General features: G+C 47.2%; 1 protein-coding gene and 1 long non-coding RNA gene across 3 annotated transcripts in view; both read left to right on the forward strand.

Annotated features, from left to right (window-relative positions):
* Positions 1-26,542, forward strand: part of LOC309556750 — a 489,144-nt gene that overhangs the window by 378,564 nt on the left and 84,038 nt on the right. The window lies entirely within an intron of this gene.
* The window catches only part of LOC309556744 (unconventional myosin-Ig-like), a 314,471-nt gene that overhangs the window by 243,861 nt on the left and 44,068 nt on the right, over positions 1-26,542 (forward strand). For both annotated transcript variants that reach the window (XM_082259231.1, XM_082259232.1), the window contains exon 21: positions 22,452-22,606. In XM_082259231.1, the coding sequence (XP_082115357.1) occupies positions 22,452-22,606 (155 nt within the window). The remainder of the gene's footprint in view (positions 1-22,451; positions 22,607-26,542) is intronic.

Raw genomic sequence — 26,542 nt, forward strand, 5'->3', positions numbered from 1 at the left:
TAGAGATTCATGTCTGAAAGTCCTGGAGGGGAGGACATGCAGCCTTATGGTCAGGATCTTCCTTCGGAGGTGTCCCACCTAGTACTTTAGTGGCCCTTGCCTTCGCAGATCTCATGAAGAATGAGGTCTGTCTGGTTTCAGCTGGGTGGACCACAAGTATCCAGTCCCTATCAGGGGTCTTGCAAGCTTTGGGGGTTCAGGTCCAGGATAATTTCTCTTCAGAGGAAGAGCATGTGCATTTTCTTGTGTTCTTCATCTTTTTATTGCACCTGGTGTTTCCAAGAAGGGTACATCGTAACGTCCTTGTGGGTACCGCCCTGCACCGCCCTGCACTGTCCTAGGTCTCAGAGGCCACTGAGGGGTCTGCACTGCACAGAAACTGCGATTGCCACTGCACAATTCCTGGGAAGTGAACAGAGATCAGATATCCTTCAAAGTGAAGAACATTTTAAATGCAACATTTCCCCAGGAAACAATTCTTCCTAACAGTTACAATAATGGTTACTTTGAACCTTTTCCTGGAGTAGCCCACCATCCAATTGTAACACTCTAGCTTCTTGTGGGTTTCTATTCTGTGACATCACATGATCACATGACAGATGGACACAGACTATCACCATACAAAAACTTCCCAGCGCACTTCCTAGCTAGCCAGCAATTGGAGGATTTAATTACATCCAAGTGCCATTGTATGTGGAAGCCGCACTGCCCCATCGAGGTCCCTGAAGGTCCTAACTCTAGTTTCTACATTCTCAGCTGGAGTGCCACAGTGCCCAAAAGCAGCTTGGTGAGTGACAGTCGGCCAAGATGGCTTTATGTAGTGGAGAGCAATGTGCCAGATAATGTGAGAAGGAAGCCAGACATGAAATAACCGTCAATATTTATTACTTTGGAATAATTTTATTTCATATGACCTGACAATTGGTGACAGGTTCTCTTTATTAATCTGATGTCATCAGGGTATATGCCAGCCAAATGTAATACAAACACTGATTAGGGGACCCAGCCTATCCGCTGCTTGGCTTTCATTATTCTGACATTCATATCCTGCTCCTGCCTGGCCTTCCTGATAAATCTCACCGGTCAAAGTTCAGGCAGAATTTGAGGCAGGAGGCTGACAACAGTAGTCAAAGTCCAGGCGGAGGTCAAGACAGGCAACAGGCAAGGATAGTCAGGGTCAAGGCAAAGGTCTAGGCAAGCAGCAGGGAAGAATAGTCAGGGTCCAAACAAAGGTTAAGGTAGGCATGAATAGTCAGTGTCGGGGCAGAGGTCGGGATAGACAGCAGGCAAGGATATTCAGGGTCAAGGCAAATGTCTAGGCAGGCAGCAGGGAAGAATAGTCAGAGTCCAGGCAGAGGTTGAGGTGTGCAAGGATAGTCAGTGTCCAGGCAGATAGGCAGAAGGCAAAGATAGTCAGGCTCAATGCAAATGTATAGGCAGGCAGCAAAGAAGAATAGTCAGGGTCCAGGAAAAGGTTGAGGTAGGCAAGCATAGTCAGTGTCCAGGCAGAGGTCAATATAGACAGCAGGCAAGGATAGTCAGGGTCAAGACAAAAGTCTAGGCAGGCAGCAGGGAAGAATAGTCAGAGTCCAGGCAGAGGTTGAGGTAGCAAGGACAGTCAGTGCCCAAGCAGATAGGATGCAGGTAAGGATAGTCAGGGTCAAGGCAAAGGTCTAGGCAGGCAGCAAGGAAGAATAGTCAGAGTCCAGGCAGAGGTTCAAGTAGGTAAGAATAGTCAGTATCCAAGCAGAGGTCAATAGACAGCAGGCAAGGAAAGTCAGGGTCAAGGCAAAGGTCTAGGCAGACAGCAAAAACGAATAGTCAGGGTCCAAGCAAAGGTTGAGGTAGGCAAGGATAGTCAGTGTCTAGGCAGAGGTCAAAATAGACAGCAGGCAAGGATAGTCAGGGTCAAGGCAAAGAGTAGGCAGGCAGCAGGGAAGAATAGTCAGAGTCCAGGCAGAGGTTGAGGTAGGCAAGGATAGTCAGTGTCCAGGCAGATAGGCAGCATGCAAGGATAGTCAGGGTCAAGGCAAAGGTCTAGACAGGCAGCAGGGAAGAATAGTCAGGGTCCAGGAAGAGGTTGAAGTAGGCAAGAATAGTCAGTGTCCAGGCAGAGGTCAAGATAGACAGAAGGCAAGGATAGTCAGGGTCAATGCAAAGGTTTAAGCAGGCAGCAAAGAAAAATAGTCAGGGTCCAGGAAAAGGTAGACATAGCAAGCATAGTCAGTGTCCAGTCAGAGGTCGGGATAGACAGCAGGCAAGGATAGTCAGGGTCAAGGCAAAAGTCTAGACAGGCAGCAGGGAAGAATAGTCAGAGTCCAGGCGAGGTAGAGGTAGGCAAGGATAGTCACTGTCCAGGCAGATAGGCAGAAGGCAAGGATAGTCAGGGTCAAGGCAAAGGTCTAGGCAGGCAGCAAAGATGAATAGTCAGGGTCCAAGCAAAGGTTGAGGTAGGTAAGGATAGTCATTGTCTAGGCAGAGGTCGAGGCAGACAGCAGGCAAGGATAGTCAGGGTCAAGGCAAAAGTATAGGCAGGCAGCAAGGAAGATTAGTCAGAGTCCAGGCAGAGGTTGAGGTAGGCAAGGATAGTCAATGTCCAGGCAGATAGGCAGCAGGCAAGGATAGTCAGGGCCAAGGCAAAGGTCTAGGCAGGCAGCAAAGACGAATAGTCAGGGTCCAAGCAAAGGCTGAGGTAGGTAAGGTTAGTCAGTGTCTAGGCAGAGGTCGAGATAGACAGCAGGCAAGGATAGTCAGGGTCAGGGCAAAAGTCTAGGCAGGCAGCAGGGAAGAATAGTCAGAGTCCAGGCAGAGGCTGAGATAGGCAAGGATAGTCAGTGTCCAGGCAGAGGTTCAGGCAGCCAGGCAGCAGGCAAGGATAGTCTGTATCTGGGCAGAGCTCAAAGCAGGCAGCAGGCAAGAGTTACATCACTGGCTACCATTAAGGAAGGAAACTAAATACCCTCCTTGGCATGCATGCACACCAAAATGCCAAGGATACGTGCTAACATTTGCTTGCCCTCCCCCCACCATGCGTCCACCTACTGGTGAACTCAGCCAAAAAAAAAAACACGATTCAGTGCACAACATGCTGCGTTTGAACAGGATGGACTAGGCCCCTGGAGGTTCTTTAACAGAAGTGGCCCAGAGGTACTATAACAGGTTCCTTGGACCCCAGGCTAACACTCCGAGAGCAAAGAGTTTAGCTTTGTCCAAGGACCCCAGATTGGTTCTACAAACCGCGCAGGTCCAGGCCTAAGCTGATAGCCCTGAAGAAGGGAGTTTAACCCCAAAACGCCATCTAACTGCCATGGTTCAAAGTGCCAGGCTTCACCATGATCTGCTGTATTGTACAGTAAAATGCACGCTTTTATCATGTTTTACCGCAAAACATAGACCTAAAGCCATAAATAGAAAAAATTAAAAATGCTACAAAGCAGCAAGAACACCGTGGATGCCTAAATACAGGGGGGGGGGGGGGAAATCAGCACATTTTTGGACCTTTATTTATTCCCGGACTTTACGGAGCGTCTCAATCAGCCCCAATTGTTACACCTGTGAATTCCTGGCCAGCTGCCCGTTCCTCGGATCTCTCCGTCTGACGGATGAAACATTATTACAGGACACGAGTCGCCCGCTCTCAGTAACTAAGCAGCAGGGTGATCCTCTCTCCCGCTACTCTTGGTTTTTTTTTTTTTTTCATGCTTTAAATAAATTCCATCCCGGTTGTCATGGCAACCAGAATTGTGAGAAGCGAGAGCAAAATTTCCAGGGCTTGCAGAATCCTTCTCTCTGCGTTGATTATTTATGTATGAGGATCCAGCACCAAGGCCGAGATCAGGAGAGAAGGGCGGCCGAGCTGCCTTGGCAGACGTTTATCGTTTTTAGTAGCAGGCGTTGAATGTACAGGATGAGTTCTCTGTACTGGAGACCATGGAGGATGTAGGTGTGATCAGTTTATTACACTGTGCCCCAAAACCTACAAAATTCATCGCTGGGTACTAAAGCGGCTTAATCACATTCCTTGAGAATGGACAGACTAGAGCCAATCAGCGGGTGGCTACATATGGTGACGCCCGCATTCTCCATCATTTGTTTTTTGTTTTTGTATAGCCCCAATTCAGCTCATGCATAAACTAATCCATTGTTTTGACTTTTATTGGCATTCTATTATCATACCTGGGAACCTTTTTCTCTTCTCTGCCTTTTGGCTAAGATTAAGTGTAATATCTATTCTTATCAATGTCCAGTAGGGGCGCTCCGCCATCATTCTGGCCTTCCTGATGGCTGTATAGTATCCCTGCTGGAATGACGGGGGTCCTGAGGGATCTCCCCCATGAGAAGGAACCTGAGTGAGGCATCCACCAGGTAAGGTGGAGTTTGGGATCATTTCCCTGGTGTGGAGGGTTTGAAAGGGCTCAGCATCTTCTGATTTGAACTGTGCTACTGTCAAGGTCTTACCTTGCCTTCCTGTTGGCAGCCATATGCAGACTGCTGTCTCTTATAGACTCTGATTGCATCATCACTTGCCTTCTGCCTGGATGTCGCTCAGTGATGATTCTGCACACCTGACTATATATATCACCTGATGGTTTGCGAGCCTTGCCCTTGTGTTTGTGCTCCAAGGTGCATCACTACTAGCAGTCTTCTGTTCTCCGTGTTCCTCTGTGCATGACTTGTCTTGGCTGACGACTTTCCTGGCTCTTGATTCCGCATCGGCAGATGACTCCGCAATGGCAGACGATCCAGCATCAGCAGACCACCCGCTACTGGACTCGACCTCAGCTTGGATGACTACCCTCTTCTACACTCGATCCCGGCTTGGATGACTACGCGCTTCTGGACTTGACCATGGCTGTTCCCGATTTTGCTCCTCACTTTTGCTGTGCGTTTATTGTTGTTGCCCTAATAAATTGCTTTATTTTACTTGCATCTTTGTGTGGTCTGGTTTCCTGGCACCCTGACCGTACTCAAGGGCCCTCCGTTCCTCTTGGGTCCAGACTCAAGAGTCTTTACGGTTCTCTGCACAGCGTCAGAAGCTCCAGGCAGACTGGAGACGTTTATCTGCTCCTTCATACTAGGTCGGAGAGAAGGTGTGGTTTTCTACCCATAATCTAAACCTCAGGGTACCCACTCCTAAACTGGCACCCTGTTTTGTTGGGCCTTTTCGCATCCTCCGTAAGGTGAACCTGGTGGTTTATGCCCTTGATCTTCCTCCTGGCATGCGTATCTCCAATGTCTTTCACATGTCACTTTTGAAGCCACTGGTTTGCAAGCGCTATTCTTATTCACTTCCTTGCCCTCGTCCCATTCCTGTGGGCAATCATGAGGAGTATGAGGTTAGCAGCATCTTGGATTCTCATCTGTTCCGAGGTCAGGTTCACTACCTGGTGCACTGGAAGGGTTATGGTCCTGAAGAGCGCTCCTCAGTTCCCTCCACTGATGTTCATGCTCCCGCCCTTCTCCATGCTTTCCATGCCCAAGGAGGGACCGTTGAGGGGAGGGTACTGTCAAAGTCTTACCTTGCCTTTCTGTTGGCAGCCGTCTTGGACATGTGCAGACTACTGTCTCTCATAAACTCTGTTTGCATCATCACTTGCCTGCTGCCCGGGCGTCGCTCAGTGATGATGTTGCACACCTGACTATATCTATCACCTGATAGCTTACAGTCCTTGCCCTTGTGTTTGTACTCCAAGGTGCATCACTACTAGCAGTCTTCTGTTCTTCGTGTTCCTCCGTGCATGACCTGGCTTGGCTGACGACTTTCCTGGCTCTCGATTCCACAATGGCAGATGATCTGACATTGGCAGACTAACGGCTACTGGACTCGCCCCCGGCTTGGAGGACTACCCGCTTCTAGAATCGATCCCGGCTTGGATGACTACGCGCTTCTGGACTTGACCCCCGCAGTTCCTGATTTTGCTCCTCACTCTTGCTGTGCGTTTATTGTTGTTGCCCTAATAAACTGCTTTATTTTACTTGCATCTTTGTGTGGTCTGGTTTCCTGGCACCCTGACAGTACTCAAGGGCCCTCCGTTCCTCTTGGGTCCAGACTCAAGAGTCTTTACGGGTCTCTGCTTAGCATCAGAAGCTCCAGGCAGACTGGAGACGTTTATCTGCTCCTTCATACCAGGTCGGAGAGAAGGTGTGGTTTTCTACCCGTAATCTCAACCTCAGGGTGCCCACTCCTAAACTGGCACCCTGTTTTGTTGGGCCTTTTCGCATTCTCCGTAAGGTGAACCTGGTGGCCTATGCCCTTGATCTTCCTCCTGGCATGCTTTCACGTGTCACTTTTGAAGCCACTGGTTTGCAATCGCTATTCTTCTTCACTTCCTCGCCCTTGTCCCATTCCTGTGGGCAATCATGAGGAGTATAAGGTTAGTAGCATCTTGGATTCTCATCTGTTCCGAGGTCAGGTTCACTACCTGGTGCACTGGAAGGGTTATGGTCCTGAGGAGCGCTCCTCAGTTCCCTCCACTGATGTTCATGCTCCCGCCCTTCTCCATTCTTTCCATGCTCGCTTTCCTCAGAAACCGTTTTTTGGTCTGCGAAGGAGGGGCCGTTGAGGGGAGGGTACTGTCAAGGTCTTACCTTGCCTTTCTGTTGGCAGCCATCTTGGACATGTGCAGACTACTGTCTCTTATAAACTCTGTTTGCATCATCACTTGCCTGCTGCCTGGGCATCGCTCAGTGATGATGTTGCACACCTGACTATATATATCACCTGATAGCTTACAGTCCTTGCCCTTGTGTTTGTACTCCAAGGTGCATCACTACTAGCAGTCTTCTGTTCTTCGTGTTTCTCCGTGCATGACCTGGCTTGGCTGACGACTTTCCTGGCTCTCGATTCCACAATGGCAGATGATCTGACATTGGCAGACTAACGGCTACTGGACTCGACCCCGGCTTGGAGGACTACCCGCTTCTAGAATCGATCCTGGCTTGGATGGCTACACGCTTCTGGACTTGACCCCCGGCAGTTCCTGATTTTGCTCCTCACTCTTGCTGTGCGTTTGTTGTTGTTGCCCTAATAAACTGCTTTATTTTACTTGCATCTTTTCGTGGTCTGGTTTCCTAGCACCTTGACAGCTACCTTATCTGGCTGAGGGCTGGGAAGGCAGAGGGCCCCGTGGTGTCAACTGTCAAGCATCCCCTGGGAGTGGCGGAGTAGCTGTCAGGACCTGGATCACCACCTGGTGGCACTGTGTTTCCCAGAGTGGAAGGTTATAATTTCAGTGTCCACCAGCAGGTGTCTCCCAGTAGCCAGCATCCGGTGGAGACTGATTACTGGGATCTGCTGGCTGCCGAGAGACACCTTCTAGTGGACACTGAAACTACAACCTTCTGCCCTGGGAAGCCCAGTGCCACCAGCAGGTGATCTAGGTTCTGACAATTGCCCTATGGGTTTGGAACGCCACTGTGTGAAACTCTCTTGGCAACAACACATAACATTTTTTTCATGCACCAGACCTCATGGGCTAGGCCTTTTAGCCGACATTGGGGCAACTTTTTTTATCAGGTCACAAGGCCTTGGGTGTCGCACAGTAATGATGCTGCACACCTGACTATATCAATCACCTGATGGGTTTCAGTCCTCGCCCTTGTGTTTGTGCTCCAAGGTGCATCTCTGCCAGCAGTCTTCAGTTCCCGTGTTCCTCCGCGCATGACCTGGCTTGGCTGACAACTCTCCTGGCTCTCGATCATGCATCGGCAGACGACCCCGCGTTGGCAGACTACCCACTTCTGGACTAGACCCCAAGCTTGGATGATTACCTGCTTGTAGACTCAACCCCGGCTTGGATGAGCTTCTGGACTTGACCCCGGATGTTCCTGATTTCGCTCCTCACTCTTGCTGTGCGTTTATTGTTATTTGCTCCAATAAACTGCTTTATTTTACGTGCATCTATGTGTGGTCTGCTTTCCTAGCAACCCTGACACCCCAGGGGTAAGGGAGGGGTCCTTCCAGTTCGGAAAGCCCCCCCTTTGTACTCAGGCCTTGGCTGATCATGATCATGTCTTACCCCTATCAAGAGTCTTGCATCCTGCATGGTTAGGGAGGAGCCCCCACCTAGTACTCATTGATTGGCTGATCATTAGGAGCTGGGTCCTTACCACCATCAGGAGCCTTGCATCCTGGGGGGTCAGGAAGGGGTCCACCCAGTACTCGTTATTTGACTTTGGCAGATCATGAGAAGGCTTTTGGCGAGGTGGACTTAAGCGAGCATTACCCTTGTCAGGAGTTTTGCATTCTGCGTGGTCAGGTAGGAGCCCCCATCTATTACTCATTGGTTGGCCGATAATGAGCAGCTGGGTCCTTACTTTCATCAGGAGTCTTGCATCCTGGGGAGTCAGGAAGGGGTCCACCCAGTACTCGTTAGTTGGCTTTGGCAGATCATGAGGAGCCTTTTGGCTCGGTGGACCTAGGTGTACCTTACCTCTGTCAGGGGTCTTGCATTCCAGGGGGGGGGGGGGGTCAGGGAGGAGTCCTTTCACTTCAGACAGCCCCCCACCCAGTACTCAGGCTTTGGCTGATCAAGAGGAGTATTTTGGCGAGGTGGACCTGAGCATGCCTTACCCTTGTCAAGTGTCTTGCCTTCCAGGGGGGTCAGGGAGGGGCCCCCACCCAGTGCTCATTGGTTGGCTGATCATGAGGAATGGGGTCCTTACCCCCATAAGATTGTAAGCTCTAACGAGCAGGGCCCTCTAGTTCCTCCTGTTTTGAACTGTATTGTAACTGTATTGTCTTCCCTCACACTGTAAAGCGCTACGCAAACTGTTGGCACTATATAAATCCTGTATAATAATAAGGAGTCTTGTATCCTGGGGAGTCAGAAAGGGATTGACTCAGTGCTCGTTAGTTGACTTTGGCTGATCATGAGGAGCCTTTTGGCTAGGTGGACCTGAGCGTGCTTTACTCTTGTCAGGAATCTTGCTTTCCAGGGGGGTCAGGGAAGGGTCCCTGCCCAGTACTCATTGGTTAGCTGATCATGAGGAGCTGGGTCCTTACCTCCATCGGGTGTCTTGCATCCTGGGGGGTTCAGGGAGGAATCCTTTCACTTCGGACAGCCCCCCACCCAGTACTCAGGCTTTGGCTGATCAAGAGGAGTATTTTGACCAGGTGGACCTTAACATGCCTTACCCTTGTCAAGTGTCTTGCCTTCCAGGGGGCTGATCATGAGGAAAGGGGATCCTTACCCCCATAAGGAGTCTTGCATCCTGGGGAGTCAGAAAGGGATCAACTCAGTGCTCGTTAGTTGACTTTGGCTGATCAAGAGGAGCCTTTTGGCTAGGTGGACCTGAGCGTGCCTTACCCTTGTCAGGAGTTTTGTGTCCTGGGGGGGTCAGTAAGGGGTCCACCCAGTACTGGTTATTTGATTTAGGCTGATGATGAGGAGGCTTTTGGCTAGGTGGACCTGAGCGTGCTCTACCCTTGATAGAAGTCTTGCTTTCCAGGGGGGTCAGGGAAGGGTCCCTGCTCAGTACTCATTGGTTAGCTGTTCATGAGGAGCTGGGTCCTTACCTCCATTAGGAGTCTTGCATCCTGGGGAGGGAAGGGATTCACCCAGTGCTCCTTAGTTGACTTTGGCTGATCATGAGGAGCCTTTTGGCTAGGTGGACCTGAGCCTGCCTTACCCTGGTCAGGAGTCTTGCTTTCCAGGGGGGCAGGGAGGGATCCTTCCTCTTCGGGAAGGGAACATATGACACACCCTAGTGCACTTTGGGCTTGGGAAAAAAGTCTGGGAACTTTTGTAAATCAATGGGCCTGGGAATTATTATTATTATTATAATACAGGATTTATATAGTGCCGACAGTTTACGCAGCGCTATACAACTTGAGAGGGCAGACAGTACAACTACAATACACTTTAATACAGTAGGAATCAGAAGGCCCTGCTCGTTAGAGCTTACAATCTAAGAGGGAGGATCAAGAGATACAAGAGGTAATAATTGTGGGGGGGGGGGGGGGGGGGGATGTGCCGATGAAGAAATGAAATGTACAGTTGTTAGGTGGAGGCCAGATAGGCTCCTCTGAAGAGATGTGTTTTCAGGTATCGTCTGAAAGTGGACAAAGTAGGAGATAGTCGGACAGATTGGGGTAGAACATTCCAGAGGATGAAGAGGCTGTGGAGACGTCCTGGAGGCGAGCATGGGAAGAGGTGACAAGGGAGCTATAGAGCAGGAGGTCCTGGGACAAATGAAGAGAATGATTTGGTTGGTATTTTGAGACCAGGTTAGTGATGTAGCTGGAGGCCAAGTTATAGATGGCTTTGTAAGTTATGGTTATTATCTTGAATTGAATTCATAGGTTGAGTGGCAGCCAATGGAGGGATTGGCAAAGAGGGGTAGCAGACACCGAGCGGTTTGTAAGGTGGATGAGCCTGGCGGCAGCGTTCATGATGGTTGAAGGGGGGATAGCCTATTTAAAGGTAAGCCAATGAGGAGGGAGTTGCAGTAATCGAGACGAAAGATGACCAAGGAGTGAATTTGAAGCTTGTGGTGTCGTTGGTTAGGTAGGGACGTATCTTGGAGATGTTGCGGAGGTTGAGGCTGCAAGCTTTGGACAGGGATTGGATGTGGGGCTGTAAGAATAGTTCAGAGTCCAGGATTACACCTAGGACCTTGGCATGGGGGGACGGGTTGATAGTTGACCCTTTGATTATGACGGAGAAATAAGTGGAAGAGGAAGGTGGGGGAGGAAATATCATGAGCTCGGTTTTGGATAGGTTGAGTTTGAGGAAGCGATGTGACATCCAGGCTGATTTGTCTGTTAGTAAGTTGGTTATGCGTGAGGAGACTGATGGAATGAGCTGAGGGGTGAAGAGATAGATTTGGGTGATTTAGGAATGGGGCAGGGGGCAGGATAAGGGTGGGACTGGGGCTGTACCCCAAAACATATTTAACCACTTCCCGCGAATCTACTTACCTGTACCCGTACGTCGGCTCGGAGAAGTGATTGTAGCGGGATGATATGCAGCTGCAGGCATCAATCCAGTACCATTCTTTAGAGCCGGTGGTCGGCTTTCAGAAGATAATAGCCGATGCGGCTCGGGAGTGGCTTGGCCGTTACCCCAGCGAGCAGGAGGGGATGTCCCCCCCCCCGCCGCCTTCCGCGGCTCTGCCGGGTCTCCCGTCCCTCCCGGCATGTCCACCGCCTGGTTGGAGTCCCAAACAAAGGCGGATATGGCTTTGATCGGGTCTACGGTGTAGTAACGCGGAAGCGACGTCATGACGTCACTTCCGGTTTACTTGGCGGCTAACGGCGCCAAAATTAAAAAACTGTCAGTAACTGTCAGTATTCAAAAATAGGGGGTGTGTGGTTTTACCAGCGCCATGGGTTTCAACACATAAAATATTCTTAAAATATGGTGGTGTAAGCTGCCGCTAACCTACCTCTAAGGTAGTGTGTAAGTGAAAAGGTGCAAGTGTTGTTGGTGCTGGCGCTATCACGATATTAAAATAGTAAAAAATAGTAAAAAATAGTTTCAGCATTTTGAATACTTTGAAGTGCAGTGGAGGGGTTTTGGGTCTTTTAGACCCCCGATCCCTCCATTAAGAGTACCTGTCACTGCCTATTACTGTCACATGGAATGTTTACATTCTTTGTGACAGCAATAAAAGTGATCAGATTTTTTTTTTGTTTTTTAAAAAACAGTGCTAAAAATAAAAAATTAAATAAAATAAATAGGAAAAAAAAATGTTAAAGCACCCCCTGTCGCCGTAAGCTCGCACATGAAAGAAAACGCATTCGTAAGTCGCGCCCTCAAATGAAAACGGTGTTCCAATCACACATATGAGGTATTGCCGCGATCGGCAAAGCGAAATAAATAATTCTATAAAAAGACCTCCTCTGTAACCCTAAACTGGTAACCGTTAAAAAATTTTAAAGCGTTACCTGTGGAGGTTTTTAAGTAGCTGGTCGCCATTCCACGAGCGTGCGCAATTTTAAACCGTGACATGTTGGGTATCTATTTACTCGGCGTGACATCATCTTTCACAATATACAAAACATTGGACTAACTTTACTGTTTAGTTTTTTTAACCACTTTAGGTCTGCTCACATTGCTGCTACTGCAGCAATGTGGCTCGTTATCGTCCAGCGGCGTAGTACTACGTCGCTGGACTCCTCCCCTTGTGGGCGGCGCGCGCGCGCCGCCGGAGGCTCGCTCCCGCAGGAGCGGTGGTGATCACTGCCGCTCTTCCCCGATCGTCGGGGAATCGAGTGTGGAGATCCGCCCGCTTGTGTAAACAGAGCGGGCGGATCTCCTAAGTGACAGACAGTGACAGATTGCAGGATTCAGCATAGCTCAACCTGCGATCTGTCCTTGTGTCACTCAGTCCCCTCCCCCCACACACGTCAGTAAGCGCCAGGCATACATTAACCCCTCCCTCTCCAATAAAAATTAACCCCTTCACTGCCAGTGTCATTTTTACAGTAACAGTGCATATGTATAGCACTGATTACTGCAGTAATGTCACTGGTACCCCCAAAAGTGTCAAAAATGTCAGTCAAGAGTCCGATCTGTCCGCCGCAATGTCGCAGTCCCGCAAAAAAAATCGCAGATCGCCGCCATTACTCGTTAAAAAAAAAAAACACCAAAAATGACAAAAATCTTTCCCTTAGTTAGTAAACGCAATAACTTTTGCGCAAACCAATCAAAAAACGCTTATTGCGATTTTTTTTTTTTTAGCAGAAAACAAATTGGGCAAAAATTTAAAAAAAAATTAGATTTTTACATTTTTTTGGGGGGGAATTTCATATAAAAAAACGTGAAAAATATTTTTTCAAAATTGTCGCTCTTTTTTGGTTTATAGCGCAAAAAGTAAAAATCGCACAGGTGATCAAATACCACCAAAAGAAAGCTCTGTTTGTGGGAAAAAAAGAAAGTCAATTTCATATATTTTTTTTTTTTTTTTTTGGGTACAGCGTCGCACGACTGCGCAATTGTCCGTTAAAGTCACGCAGTGCTGAATCGCAAAATAGGGCCTGGTCAGGAAGGGGGTAAAATCTTCCGGGGCTTAAGTGGTTAAACCGTGACATGTTGGGTATCTATTTACTCGGCGTGACATCATCATTCACAAAATACAAAAAAATTGGGCTAACTTTACGGTTTAGTTTTTTAAATGCAGTGAAATGTATTTTTTACAAATAAAATTGTGTTTGAAAGACCGCGTGACAAACAAATAGGGTAATGACCTCCATTTTATTCTCCAGAGTCTTTGCGAAAAAAAAAAAATATATATATATAATGTTAGAATGTTACTTTCTAGCAAAACTGTGCACATACTTGTCCCCCAGTTAAATTTGGAGATATTAGGGGAAAAAAATGTCGCTGTGTTGGTTGTGGTGAAAGTCACCGCTTTGCGAATATACCCTTAACCACTTGCCGACCGCCGCACGACTATCTACGTCGGCGGTCAGCCCCTCACAGGCAAACTAACGTAGGGCTACGTTGCTTGCTTGTGAGGGTCTAGGGAGCGAGTGCGCGCCCCCGCGTGTTCACGGACCCCCCCGCGCGTGTGACCAGCGGACCCGATGTCCGCCGGCCACTCGGCGATCGGCGGGGGAGAGGGAGAAAGTCAGGCAGCTTGTGTAAACAAGCCACCTGTCATTCTCCTCGCTGTAAAGACACTGATCACACGGATCTACTATGTAGATCCGTTGATCAGTGTCCTTACAGCTCAAGCCACAGCCAATCACAGTAGAAAGCACGCCCCTAGGGACACACACAGCCCCTCCCTCCCAAATAAAGTTAACCCCTTCACTACCAGTGTATTTTTACAGTAACTGCATATATATAGCACTGATTACTGTAGAAATGTCACTGGTAACCCCAAAAGTGTCAAAAATGTCAGTCAAGGGTCCGATCTGTCCGCCGCAATGTCGCAGTACCGCAAAAAAAATCGCAGATCGCCGCCATTACGCGTTAAAAAAAAAAACAACAAAAATGACAAAAATCTTTCCCTTTGTTAGTAAACGCGATAACTTTTGCACAAACCAATCAAAATACGCTTATTGCGATTTTTTTTACCAAACATATGTAGCATAAAACAAATTGGCCGAAAATGTTAAAAAATTTTGATTTTTACATTTTTTTTTGGGGGAATTTCATATAAAAAAATGTGAAAAATATTGCTATTTTTGCAAAATTGACACTCTTTTTTTGTTTATAGCGCATGATCAAAAAATCGCACAGGTGATCAAATACCACCAAAAGAAAGCTCTGTTTGTGGGAAAAAAAGGACGTAAATTTCGTTTAGGTACAGCGTCGCACGACCGCGCAATTGTCAGTTGAAGTCGCACAGCGCCGAATCGCAAAAAGTGGCCTGGACGGAAGACAGCAAAATCCTCCGGTGGTAAAGTGGTTAAATTTAACCACATTGCTACACTTAGAGGCGCTCTCTTCTCTTTTATACTCAGCTGTGACTTGAGGCTACTTGTATATCAAGTCAAAATTTATTTGAAAATGTTGCTTGTCTTGCAAAGCGCTCTTAAACCAAGTTACTCTCAAACCAAGGTTTTACTGTATATAATGTTAGAATGTTACTTTCTAGCAAAACTGTGCACATACTTGTCCCCCAGTTAAATTTGGAGATATTAGGGGAAAAGAATGTCGCTGTGTTGGTTGTGGTGAAAGTCTTGCGAATATACCCTTAAACACATTAGCCGTTCATTGGCCACCTGCCGTGCTTTTCCTCATCAGAGTATTTTATCTCCATATGTCACATAATATTCCCAGTGCTTGGACCTCCATGATTCTGGTTTCGGGTAACCATGGGCAGAGTCCAGTGTGCACTCAGCGTCTCATTACGGCCTCACATGTTCTCCAATATCCTTATAGACGGCGGGATAATATTTCCTGGACATATGGAGGAAATTGGATTCATGATACAATTAGAGCGCCCCCCTCCTGTCCTGTGCAATAAGGTGGAATTAGAGGGAAGTAATGCACACAGTAATTCTATTTTCGATGCTGGTCCAGCCGCAGGGAAAGCCGCGCTGATCTTTGTTTAACACGCAGAGAGATTAGCGTCTAATCTTTTGTTACATTATTGCACAGTCAGAGGTGACCTGGTCACTGCTGGAAATGCAGATGGAGTGCCCGGAATATTCAGCCGGGGGGGGGGGACACTGAGGCCACTCAGACTGCGACAATCCCTGCCAATGTTGTAATATGGCCAAGAGAACCCGTCATTACAGAAACAACAACTGATAAGAACATGCCAGGAAATCCCACAAGACAATGGAACATACCACTCCAAAGTATGGGGGAGAATGCAAATACGGCTGATGCCTAGGCACACTACCTGCATCCCACAATGCAATGCAACACTTCTCTATGGGTGTGTAAATCAGTAAGTGCAAACTGCAGGTCACACCACTGAAACACATATTTGCAGGGACTGACTGGCAACCTTCGGCCCAGGGGGCAATTACAAACCAGAAGCCCATGGCGCAGGGAATCGGCCCCCCTTCCACTATCCCTCTTCCCGGCCTCCTCCTGCCCCCCATTTCTTATCCTTATCACTAGAGGAAATTCAATTTAATATTATGAATATTATATACTTGTAATTATTTTTATTATGATGATTATTAGTATTTATTTTTTGGCTTCATATTTATGATTACTACTTATTGGTTTAGAATTTATTTTTTTATTATTATTATTATGATCGGGGCTTTTTTTCTCAGAAAATAGGTGCAGGAACTCCCTTTTTCAGACTTTCCCCTTGTCTCCGCCCCTACCTACCTCCGTGAACCGTTCCTTGGTTCCACCCACTACCCACCTTCCAGTATCATCCTTTTTAGATTTTTTTGTTGATAACAAAAAAACAGTAAAATAGATCCCCTGCAGCCAACAATAACAGACCCCCCCAGCAGCAATAGATCCAGCCAGCGACAATGGGTCCCCAGCAGCAACAACAGATCTCCCAGCAGACAGCATCAATAGACCCTCCAGCAACCAGCTACAATAGACTGCTCCATAAAGAGTAGATCCCTCCCATCAAAAACTGACCCCTCAGCAACATAAGAACCACCCCATTAACAATAGACCCCCCTGCAAAATGAGATCTCTTCCAGAGACAATATATCCCCCAGCAGCCACACTAGAACTCCCCAGCAGCAATAAACCCTCCTGCAGGAATAGATCTTCACCAGCAACAATAGATCCCTCAGCAGCCAGCATCAATAGACAATGTTGCATTCCTTGCAATTACATACATTCAGTGCTGGAGGTGCCGGAACTGCGTTCCCCCGCGTTCCCGCTGAAAAAAAGCCCTGATTATGATTATTTATTTATTGGTTTAAAATAGGTTTTATAGGCTGCTCCTGGGCAGAGCTTATTATTAGAGTAAATTATTAATAATAATAATAATAATAATAATAATAATAATAATAATAAAATGTACTGGTAATTATTTATTATTCTATTAATATAAATATAATTAATAAATATTAAAATTATTTATTTATTGGCTTTAAATGTATGATTAACATTATTTAGTGGTTTAGCATTTGATATTAATATTATGATTATTTATTTATTGGTTTAGAGTTGGTTTCATATGCTGCTCCTGAGTGGGGCTCATCACTAGATGTAAATTCAATTTAATATTAACATTAATATATACTAGGGATCGACCGATTATCGGCAAAGCCAATATATCGGGGGCCGATATGCACTTTCCCCGATATATCGGAATCGGCCCCTGAGGTTACCGATATTGCCAATATTTCAGGAAAGTGCTGTACCGGAGTGATGGCTGCAGGTAGAGGCATCACCCCGGTACCGGCGTCCATAGCCGACGGTCGGCTGTCTTGCAATGACAACTGATGCGGCTGAGAAGCCACTCGGTTGTCATTACAAAGAGCCGGAGGGGATGTCCCCCCCCCCCTCCCGCCGCCTTCCGCGGCTCGCCTGGGTCTCCCGTCCCACCGGCCTGCATGACCGCCGAAGACCCGATCAAAGCCGCATTTGGCTCTGATCGGGCCTCCATTTAAAACCCGGAAGTGATGTCATGACTGGCACTAGATTAAGAAAAATGACAAAATTCAAAACAGCCAAACTTGGCGTTTTGAATGCTTTTAAATGCAGTACCTGCTCAGTGATTAAAAAAAAAAATGTTTTAAATGTAGGAAAATATCGGCCAATATCGGCCGATACCGATATGCATTGGCCAAAATATCGGTATCGGTATCGGCAATGAAAAACCGATATCAGTCTAATATATACTTCTACTGTGTGTATATAAATATATATACATATATATATATATATACATATATATATATAAATATATATATATATATATATATATATACACACAGTGGGTACGGAAAGTATTCAGACCCCCTTAAATTTTTCACTCTTTGTTATATTGCAGCCATTTGCTAAAATCATTTAAGTTCATTCTTCTTCCTCATGAATGTACACATAGCACCCCATACTGACAGAAAAACACAGAATTGTTGACATTGTTGCAGATTTATTAAAAAAGAAAAACTGAAATATCACATGGTCCTAAGTATTCAGACCCTTTGCTGTGACACTCATATATTTAACTCAGGTGCTTTCCATTTCTTCTGATCATCCTTGAGATGGTTCTACACCTTCATTTGAGTCCAGCTGTGTTTGATTATACTGATTGGACTTGATAAGGAAAGCCACACACCTGTCTATATAAGACCTTCCAGATCACAATGCATGTCAGAGCAAATGAGAATCATGAGGTCAAAGGAACTGCCTGAAGAGCTCAGAGACAGAATTGTGGCAAGGCACAGATCTGGCCAAGGTTACAAAAAGATTTCTGCTGCACTTAAGGTTCCTAAGAGCACAGTGGCCTCCATAATCCTCAAATGGAAGACGTTTGGGACGACCAGAACCCTTCCTAGAGCTGGCCGTCCGGCCAAACTGAGCTATCGGGGGAGAAGAGCCTTGGTGAGAGAGGTAAAGAAGAACCCAAAGATCACTGTGGCTGAGCTCCAGAGATGCAGTCGGGAGATGGGAGAAAGTTGTAGAAAGTCAACCATCACTGCAGCCCTCCACCAGTCGGGGCTTTATGGCAGAGTGGCCCGACGGAAGCCTCTCCTCAGTGTAAGACACATGAAAGCCTGCATGGAGTTTGCTAAAAAACACCTGAAGGACTCCAAGATGGTGAGAAATAAGATTCTCTGGTCTGATGAGACCAAAATAGAACTTTTTGGCCTTAATTCTAAGCGGTATGTGTGGAGAAAACCAGGCACTGCTCATCACCTGTCCAATACAGTCCCAACAGTGAAGCATGGTGGTGGCAGCATCATGCTGTGGGGGTGTTTTTCAGCTGCAGGGACAGGACGACTGGTTGCAATCGAGGGAAAGATGAATGCGGCCAAGTACAGGGATATCCTGGACAAAAACCTTCTCCAGAGTGCTCTGGACCTCAGACTGGGCCGAAGGTTTACCTTCCAACAAGACAATGACCCTAAGCACACAGCTAAAATAATGAAGGAGTGGCTTCACAACAACTCTGTGACTGTTCTTGAATGGCCCCGCCAGAGCCCTGACTTAAACCCAATTGAGCATCTCTGGAGAGACCTAAAAATGGCTGTCCACCAACGTTTACCATCCAACCTGACAGAACTGGAGAGGATCTGCAAGGAGGAATGGCAGAGGATCGCCAAATCCAGGTGTGAAAGACTTGTTGCATCTTTCCCAAAAAGACTCCTGGCTGTATTAGATCAAAAGGGGGCTTCTACTAAATACTGAGCAAAGGGTCTGAATACTTAGGACCATGTGATATTTCAGTTTTTCTTTTTTAATAAATCTGCAACAATGTCAACAATTCTGTGTTTTTCTGTCAGTATGGGGTGCTATGTGTACATTCATGAGGAAGAAGAATGAACTTATTTTAGCAAATGGCTGCAATATAACAAAGAGTGAAAAATTTAAGGGGGTCTGAATACTTTCCGTACCCACTGTGTATATACACACACATATATATATATATATATATATATATATATAATATATAATTTTTTTTACATCACATCTGACACACAAACAACAGCAATAAGTAAAGTTGTTACATAAATACTATACATACGCATTGACAATATTATTAAATATTACTTGTAATAAATATTAATTATAATAATAATATTACTATAATAATAATCATTAATAATAATATTATTATTATTAATATTATTCATTCTATTTTGATTTATTTATGGGCTTAGAGTTCATTGGTTGCTCCTGGGAGGGGCTTGTTCCTGGAGTAAATCTAAAATCATTTGTTTTATTAACTTTAAATTTTTGACCGCTGTGCTCTGTGCGCTGTGCTCTGTGCTGTGTGATCTGTGCGCTGTGCGCTGTGTGCTGTGCTCTGTGCGCTTTGCTCTGTGTGCTGTGCGCTGTGCGCTGTGCGCTGTGCGACGTGCTCTGTGCACTGTGTGCTGTGTACTGTGCTCTGTGCGCTGTGCGCTTTGCTCTGTGTGCTGTGCACTGTGCTCTGTGCGCTGTGCTCTGTGCTCTGTGCACTGTGCTCTGTGCGCTGTGCTCTGTGTGCTGTGCTCTGTGCTCTGTGTGCTGTGCTCTGTGCTCTGTGCGCTGTGCTCTGTGTGCTGTGCTCTGTGCTCTGTGTGCTGTGCTCTGTGCGCTGTGCTCTGTGCTCTGTGCGCTGTGCTCTGTGCTCTGTGCGCTGTGCTCTGTGCTCTGTTTGCTGTGCGCTGTGCTCTGTGCGCTGTGCTCTGTGCGCTGTGCTCTGTGTGCTGTGCTCTGTGTGCTTTGCTCTGTGTGCTGTGCTCTGTGCTCTGTGCTCTGTGTGCTGTGCGCTGTGCTCTGTGCTCTGTGCGCTGTGCTCTGTGCGCTGTGCGCTGTGCTCTGTGCTCTGTGCGCTGTGCTCTGTGCTCTGCTCTGTGTGCTGTGCTCTGTGCGCTGTGCTCTGTGTGCTGTGCTCTGTGCGCTGTGCTCTGTGCGCTGTGCTCTGTGCTCTGTGCTCTGCTCTGTGCGCTGTGCTCTGTGCGCTGTGCTCTGTGCGCTGTGCTCTGTGTGCTGTGCTCTGTGCGCTGTGCTCTGTGCTCTGTGCTCTGTGCTCTGTTTGCTGTGCGCTGTGCTCTGTGCGCTGTGCTCTGTGCGCTGTGCTTTGTGCTCTGTGCGCTGTGCGCTGTGCTCTGTGCGCTGTGCTCTGTGCGCATAGAAGAGGGCATCGCCAATAACAGCAAAACAGCGGAAATGGATTGATGTGGGACATCTGTGGTCCAAAACCGTCAATGACAAACCACCGATTAGAATCGGGATGATGTTGCCAAGCGCAGGTCAGAAAAAAGAATGATGCGTTCTAATGGTCGCTCTATGTAAAATTTTTGCGTATTGGCCTTAGCATGAAAAATTATTTTTCTGATTCCGCCCATAATTCATGGCGAAGCGTGAAAATTCCTCTAGGGGGGAAATGAAATTGGAAGAAATTAGTAATATTGGATTAAATCTGATCATCGGACTGCTTTAATGAGTTAATGAGATTATGGCGCTGCGTGCTCGCTGTACGGACATGCGCTCCACATAGAAGGTCTTTTCTTCTCTGCGCAAATCTCTGTCCCATCCCCCTTCAACATCTCAGGAATAAAAATGAGACCGGGTCACTTTGTGCTCCTCGTGTAACAGCCTGGACAAAATTATATACAGTGGGGGGGGAGGGGGAACAATGATTTGATCCCCTGCAGATTGTGTACGTTTGCCCACTTACAAAGAAATGGCGGTGTATCATTTTTATCATGGGTGTATTTTATATGATAGTGACAGAATATCAACCAAAAATGATACAAATGTTATAAATGGAGTTGCAGTTCAGGGAGTAAAATAAGTATTTGATCCCCTTAGTAGTTGGTGGAGAAACCCTTGTTGGGAAGCACAGAGGTCAGACGTTTCTTGTAGTTGGCCCCCAGGTTTGCACACATCTCAGGAGGGATTTTGATCCACTCTTCTTTACAGATCTTCTCTAAATCCTTAACCACTTAAGCCCCGGAGGATTTGGCTGCTCAAAGACCAGGGCCTATTTCGCGATTCGGCACTGCGTGACTTTAACGGACAATTGCGCGGTCGTGCGACGCTGTACCCAAATAAAATTGACGTCCTTTTTTTCCCACAAACAGAGCTTTTTTTGGGGGGGTATTTGATCACATGTGCGATTTTTACTTTTTGCGCTATAAACAAAAAAAGAGCGACAATTTTGAAAAAGTAACAATATTTTTCAAATTTTTTATATGAAATTCCAAAAAAAAAATGTAAAAATCAAATTTTTTTTTAACATTTTAGGCCAATTTGTTTTCTGCTACATATTTTTGGTAAAAAAAAAAAAAAATCGCAATAAGCGTATTTTGATTGGTTTGCGCAAAAGTTATTGCGTTTACTAACTACGGGAAATTTATGTCATTTTTATTGTTTTATTTTTTAATAGTAATGGCGGCGATCTGCGATTTTTGTTGTGGGACTGCGACATTGCGGCGGACAGATCGGACCCTTGACTGACATTTTTGACACTTTTGGGGTTACCAGTGACATTACTACAGTAATCAGTGCTATAAATATGCACTTAGGCTGCATTCACATGTCAGCTTATAATCGCGGGCAGAACCGCGGCGGTTCTGCCCGCGATTATAAGCTGACATGTGAATGCAGCCTTAGATCGGCGCTTGGCCCTCTCTCTCTCTCTCTCTTTGGATTTATACAGGGTTGCTTCACCCTCTACAAGCCGGCAGCCAGCAAAGTGTACAAGCAATCTCACTGGACCTTTACCATTTGCCCACATCATAGACTATTGCAGCAACCCGCTCAGTCCGTTTGCGCCAATCTCTCCCCCCCCTCAGTGCTATAAATATGCACTGTTACTGTAAAAATGACACTGGCAGGGAAGGGTTTAACTTTAGTGGGGATCAGTGGGTTAAATGTATCCCTAGGGGCGTGATTCTAACTGTGGGGGGGCGTGGCTTGTGATGTAACCACAGAGACATACGATCCTACATAGCAGGATCGTATGATCTCTGCAGTTACACCAGGGAGAATGACAGACGGCTTTGTTTACATCAGCCGCCTGCCTTTCTCCCTCTCTAGCGGGAGATCGCGAGTGACCGGCGGACATCGGAGCCGCCGGTCACTTGCGCGGGGAAGGCAGGGAACGAGCGGGGACGGGAGAGGAGTGACTGGGCCCAGGGCAGCTGCCCCTTTTGCCCTGTGTTTGCCCTGTGTTAAAGACGGCCCTGGCTCTGTCTGACTTACCGCAGCTTCTAATGCACATTGTGGGAAGCTCACAGTGTGCAGTGAAATCAGAGTAGGCCGTTTCAGTCCAGAGGAGAGGAGCCGCTACAACTGTGCAAGAATAAAAATGCAGCTTGAGGTTTTATGAGATAAAATGTCCAGAAGATGGCGCTACTGTGCTGTACTCACCTTCGTTTCTTCCTTATTCTGTTTTTTTGGCAGGTCACCGGACTGAGCCTGACCAGCGGACAGGACCAGCTGATCGTTCTGCACACCCAGAAACACGACGACATGGCGTTCTGCCTGCAGAGGGCGGAGCTAGGTGGAGAGAGCCGCGTGGGAGAATTGGTGGGGATCCTGACGCATCACTTCAAATTGTGAGTGAGCTTACAATCTATATATATATATATATCAGTCACTGTTCCTGAGTGGTTTATGTCCGCTCAGGACTGATGGTTGTCCTGAAGTTGGCCACATACAATCAGATTGTACAATCTTCTGAGCCATGGTTTCCATTGCACCAGGGCTGGGACAAAGGATGGGCAGGATTGTAACTTCTGTGTCGTAATGGTCCAATGACCTTCAGAATAGAGGGGAATAAGCTTTGAAATGTAGAAAATGACAGGTTACGATTCTGGGCTGCTAGCGGACTATACCAGGGTTTCTCAACTAGGGTTCCTCCTGAGGTTGCTAGGGGTTCCTCCTGAGGTTGCTAGGGGTTCCTCCTGAGTTTGCTAGGGGTTCCTCCTGAGGTTGCTAGGGGTTCCTCCTGAGTTTGCTAGGGGTTCCTCCTGAGGTTGCTAGGGGTTCCTCCTGAGTTTGCTAGGGGTTCCTCCTGAGGTTTCTAGGGGTTCCTCCTGAGGTTGCTAGGGGTTCCTCCTGAGTTTGCTAGGGGTTCCTCCTGAGGATGCTAGGGGTTCCTCCTGAGTTTGCTAGGGGTTCCTCCTGAGGTTGCTAGGGGTTCCTCCTGAGGTTGCTAGGGGTTCCTCCTGAGTTTGCTAGGGGTTCCTCCTGAGGCTGCTACAGGTTCCTCCTGAGTTTGCTAGGGGTTCCTCCTGAGTTTGCTAGGGGTTCCTCCTGAGGCTGCTAGGGGTTCCTCCTGAGGTTGCTAATGGTTCCTCCTGAAGTTTCTAGTGGTTCCTCCTGAGGTTGCTAGGGGTTCCTGCTGAGGTTGCTAGGGGTTCCTCCTGAGGTTGCTAGTGGTTCCTCCTGAGGCTGCTAGGGGTTCCTCCTGAGGTTGCTAGGGGTTCCTCCTGAGGTTGCTAATGGTTCCTCCTGAAGTTTCTAGTGGTTCTTCCTGAGGTTGCTAGGGGTTCCTCCTGAGGTTGCTAGGGGTTCCTCCTGAGGTTGCTAGGGATTCCTCTTGAGTTTGCTCTGGGTTCCTCCTGAGGATGCTAGGGGTTCCTCCTGAGGTTGCTAGGGGTTCCTCCTGAGGTTGCTAGGGGTTCCTCCTGAGGTTTCTAGGGGTTCCTCCTGAGGTTGCTAGGTGTTCCTCCTGAGGTTGCTAGGGGTTCCTCCTGAGGTTGCTAGGGGTTCCTCCTGAGGTTGCTAGGGGTTCCTCCTGAGGTTTCTAGGGGTTCCTCCTGAGGTTGCTAGGTGTTCCTCCTGATGTTGCTAGGGGTTCCTCCTGAGGTTGCTAGTGGTTCCTCCTGTGGTTGCTAGGGGTTCCTCCTGCGGTTGTTATGGCATCCTCCTGAGTTTGCTAGGGGTTCCTCCTGAGGTTGTTATGGGTTCCTCCTGAGTTTGCTAGGGGTTCCTCCTGAGGTTGCTAGGGGTTCCTCCTGCGGTTGCTAGGGGTTCCTCCTCAGGTTGCTAGGGGTTCCTTGAGAAATGGGCAATTTCTGCCTCTCAGATAAGTTCCCAATGACACCATTGTTCCTTTTAGCTATCTGTAAGGGGGGTAATTCTTCCCAATGATGACAAGAGTAAGGAAAATTCTTCGACACTAATGTGTCAGGAGTTCCTCCGAGACCAGAAATTTATTTCAAGGGTTCCTTGAAAAGGCTGAGAAAGGCTGAACTGTCCAATCCAATCAAAAAAAGAGAAATTAGCTGCGTATTCATACCTGGCAACTTTCCCGATCTCGCCCAGTAATGCCGGCTTTTCATGTGGTTTACTGGCTTATCTCTGGACTAAAGCTCATGCCATACTGATGCAGATGCTTCACATACCAACATATTACAGGTCAGAAGGGGGCAGTGCATGGTGTGATGGAAGTGGGGATGTGGTGAAGGTCAGTCGATAAGACTTTTGCCCGCATTCTCCACCATAACCAAGGTGTAGAGAAAGGAAACACAAAGCAAATGCAGCCACAACAGTGAGGAACAGGGGAGAGCTTCATCTTCATCTTCTTCTTCATTCACCCAGCTTCATCGGCAACCACTGGCTATGCCACCCCCTTCTTCATCATTCACCCTTCTTCGTTGACCATCACTGAACATGCCCCCTTCATCATCCACCCATCTTCATCGATCACCACTGACCACACTTTCCCTTCTTCATCATGCACACACCTTCATTGACCACCACTGATCACGCCCCCCTCCCCTTCTTCAACATCCACCCGTCTTCATCAACCACCCATCATTCATCCACCTTCATTGACCACCATTGACCGCACCATCCCTTCTTCATCATTCACCCACCTTCCTCATCCACCACTGGTGGCCAAGCCCCCCCTTCTTTATCATCCACCCATCTTCATCAACCACCCATCATTCATCCACCTTCATTGACCACTACTGACCTCATCATCCCTTCTTTCACTCACCCACCTTCCTCATCCACCACTGGTGGCCAAGCCCCCCCTTCTTTATCATCCACCCATCTTCATCAACCACCCATCATTCATCCACCTTCATTGACCACTACTGACCTCATCATCCCTTCTTTCACTCACCCACCCCCCTCAACCACCACTGGCCAAGCCCCCCCTTCTTTATCATCCACCCATCTTCATCAACCACCCATCATTCATCCACCTTCATTGACCACTACTGACCGCACCATCCCTTCTTCATCATTCACCCACCTTCCTCAGCCACCACTGGCCAAGCCCCCCTTCTTCATCATCCACCCATCTTCATCAACCACCCATCATTCATCCACCTTCATTGACCACTACTGACCGCACCATCCCTTCTTCATCATTCATCCGCCTTCCTAGGCCACCACTGGCCATGCCCCCCTTCTTCATCATCCACCCATCTTCATCAACCACCCATCATTCATCCACCTTCATTGACCACCATTGACCGCACCATCCCTTCTTCATCATTCACCCACCTTCCTCATCCACCACTGGTGGCCAAGCCCCCCCTTCTTTATCATCCACCCATCTTCATCAACCACCCATCATTCATCCACCTTCATTGACCACTACTGACCTCATCATCCCTTCTTTCACTCACCCACCTTCCTCATCCACCACTGGTGGCCAAGCCCCCCCTTCTTTATCATCCACCCATCTTCATCAACCACCCATCATTCATCCACCTTCATTGACCACTACTGACCTCATCATCCCTTCTTTCACTCACCCACCCCCCTCAACCACCACTGGCCAAGCCCCCCCTTCTTTATCATCCACCCATCTTCATCAACCACCCATCATTCATCCACCTTCATTGACCACTACTGACCGCACCATCCCTTCTTCATCATTCACCCACCTTCCTCAGCCACCACTGGCCAAGCCCCCCTTCTTCATCATCCACCCATCTTCATCAACCACCCATCATTCATCCACCTTCATTGACCACTACTGACCGCACCATCCCTTCTTCATCATTCATCCGCCTTCCTAGGCCACCACTGGCCATGCCCCCCTTCTTCATCATCCACCCATCTTCATCAACCACCCATCATTCATCCACCTTCATTGACCACTACTGACCGCACCATCCCTTCTTCATCATTCATCCACCTTCCTCAGCCACCACTGGCCAAGCCCCCCTTCTTCATCATCCACCCATCTTCATCAACCACCCATCATTCATCCACCTTCATTGACCACTACTGACCGCACCATCCCTTCTTCATCATTAACCCACCTTCATTAACCACCCATCATTCATCATTTGTCATATAATTATTATTATTATTATTATTAATAACAATAATAGTAAAAATATTATATAAAAATAATACAAAATAAATAATATAAATTAATAATAATATAAAAAATAATATAAAATAATGATTATAATAATAATAATGATCATAATAATAACAATATAAAATAAATAATAGTAGTAAAAAATAAATAATATTAATATAAAATAATAATATTAATAAAATGCTAATAATATTAA

The sequence above is a fragment of the Pelophylax lessonae genome (genome assembly GCF_965119305.1).
Source record: "Pelophylax lessonae genome assembly, chromosome: 5".
Lineage (NCBI taxonomy): Eukaryota > Metazoa > Chordata > Amphibia > Anura > Ranidae > Pelophylax > Pelophylax lessonae.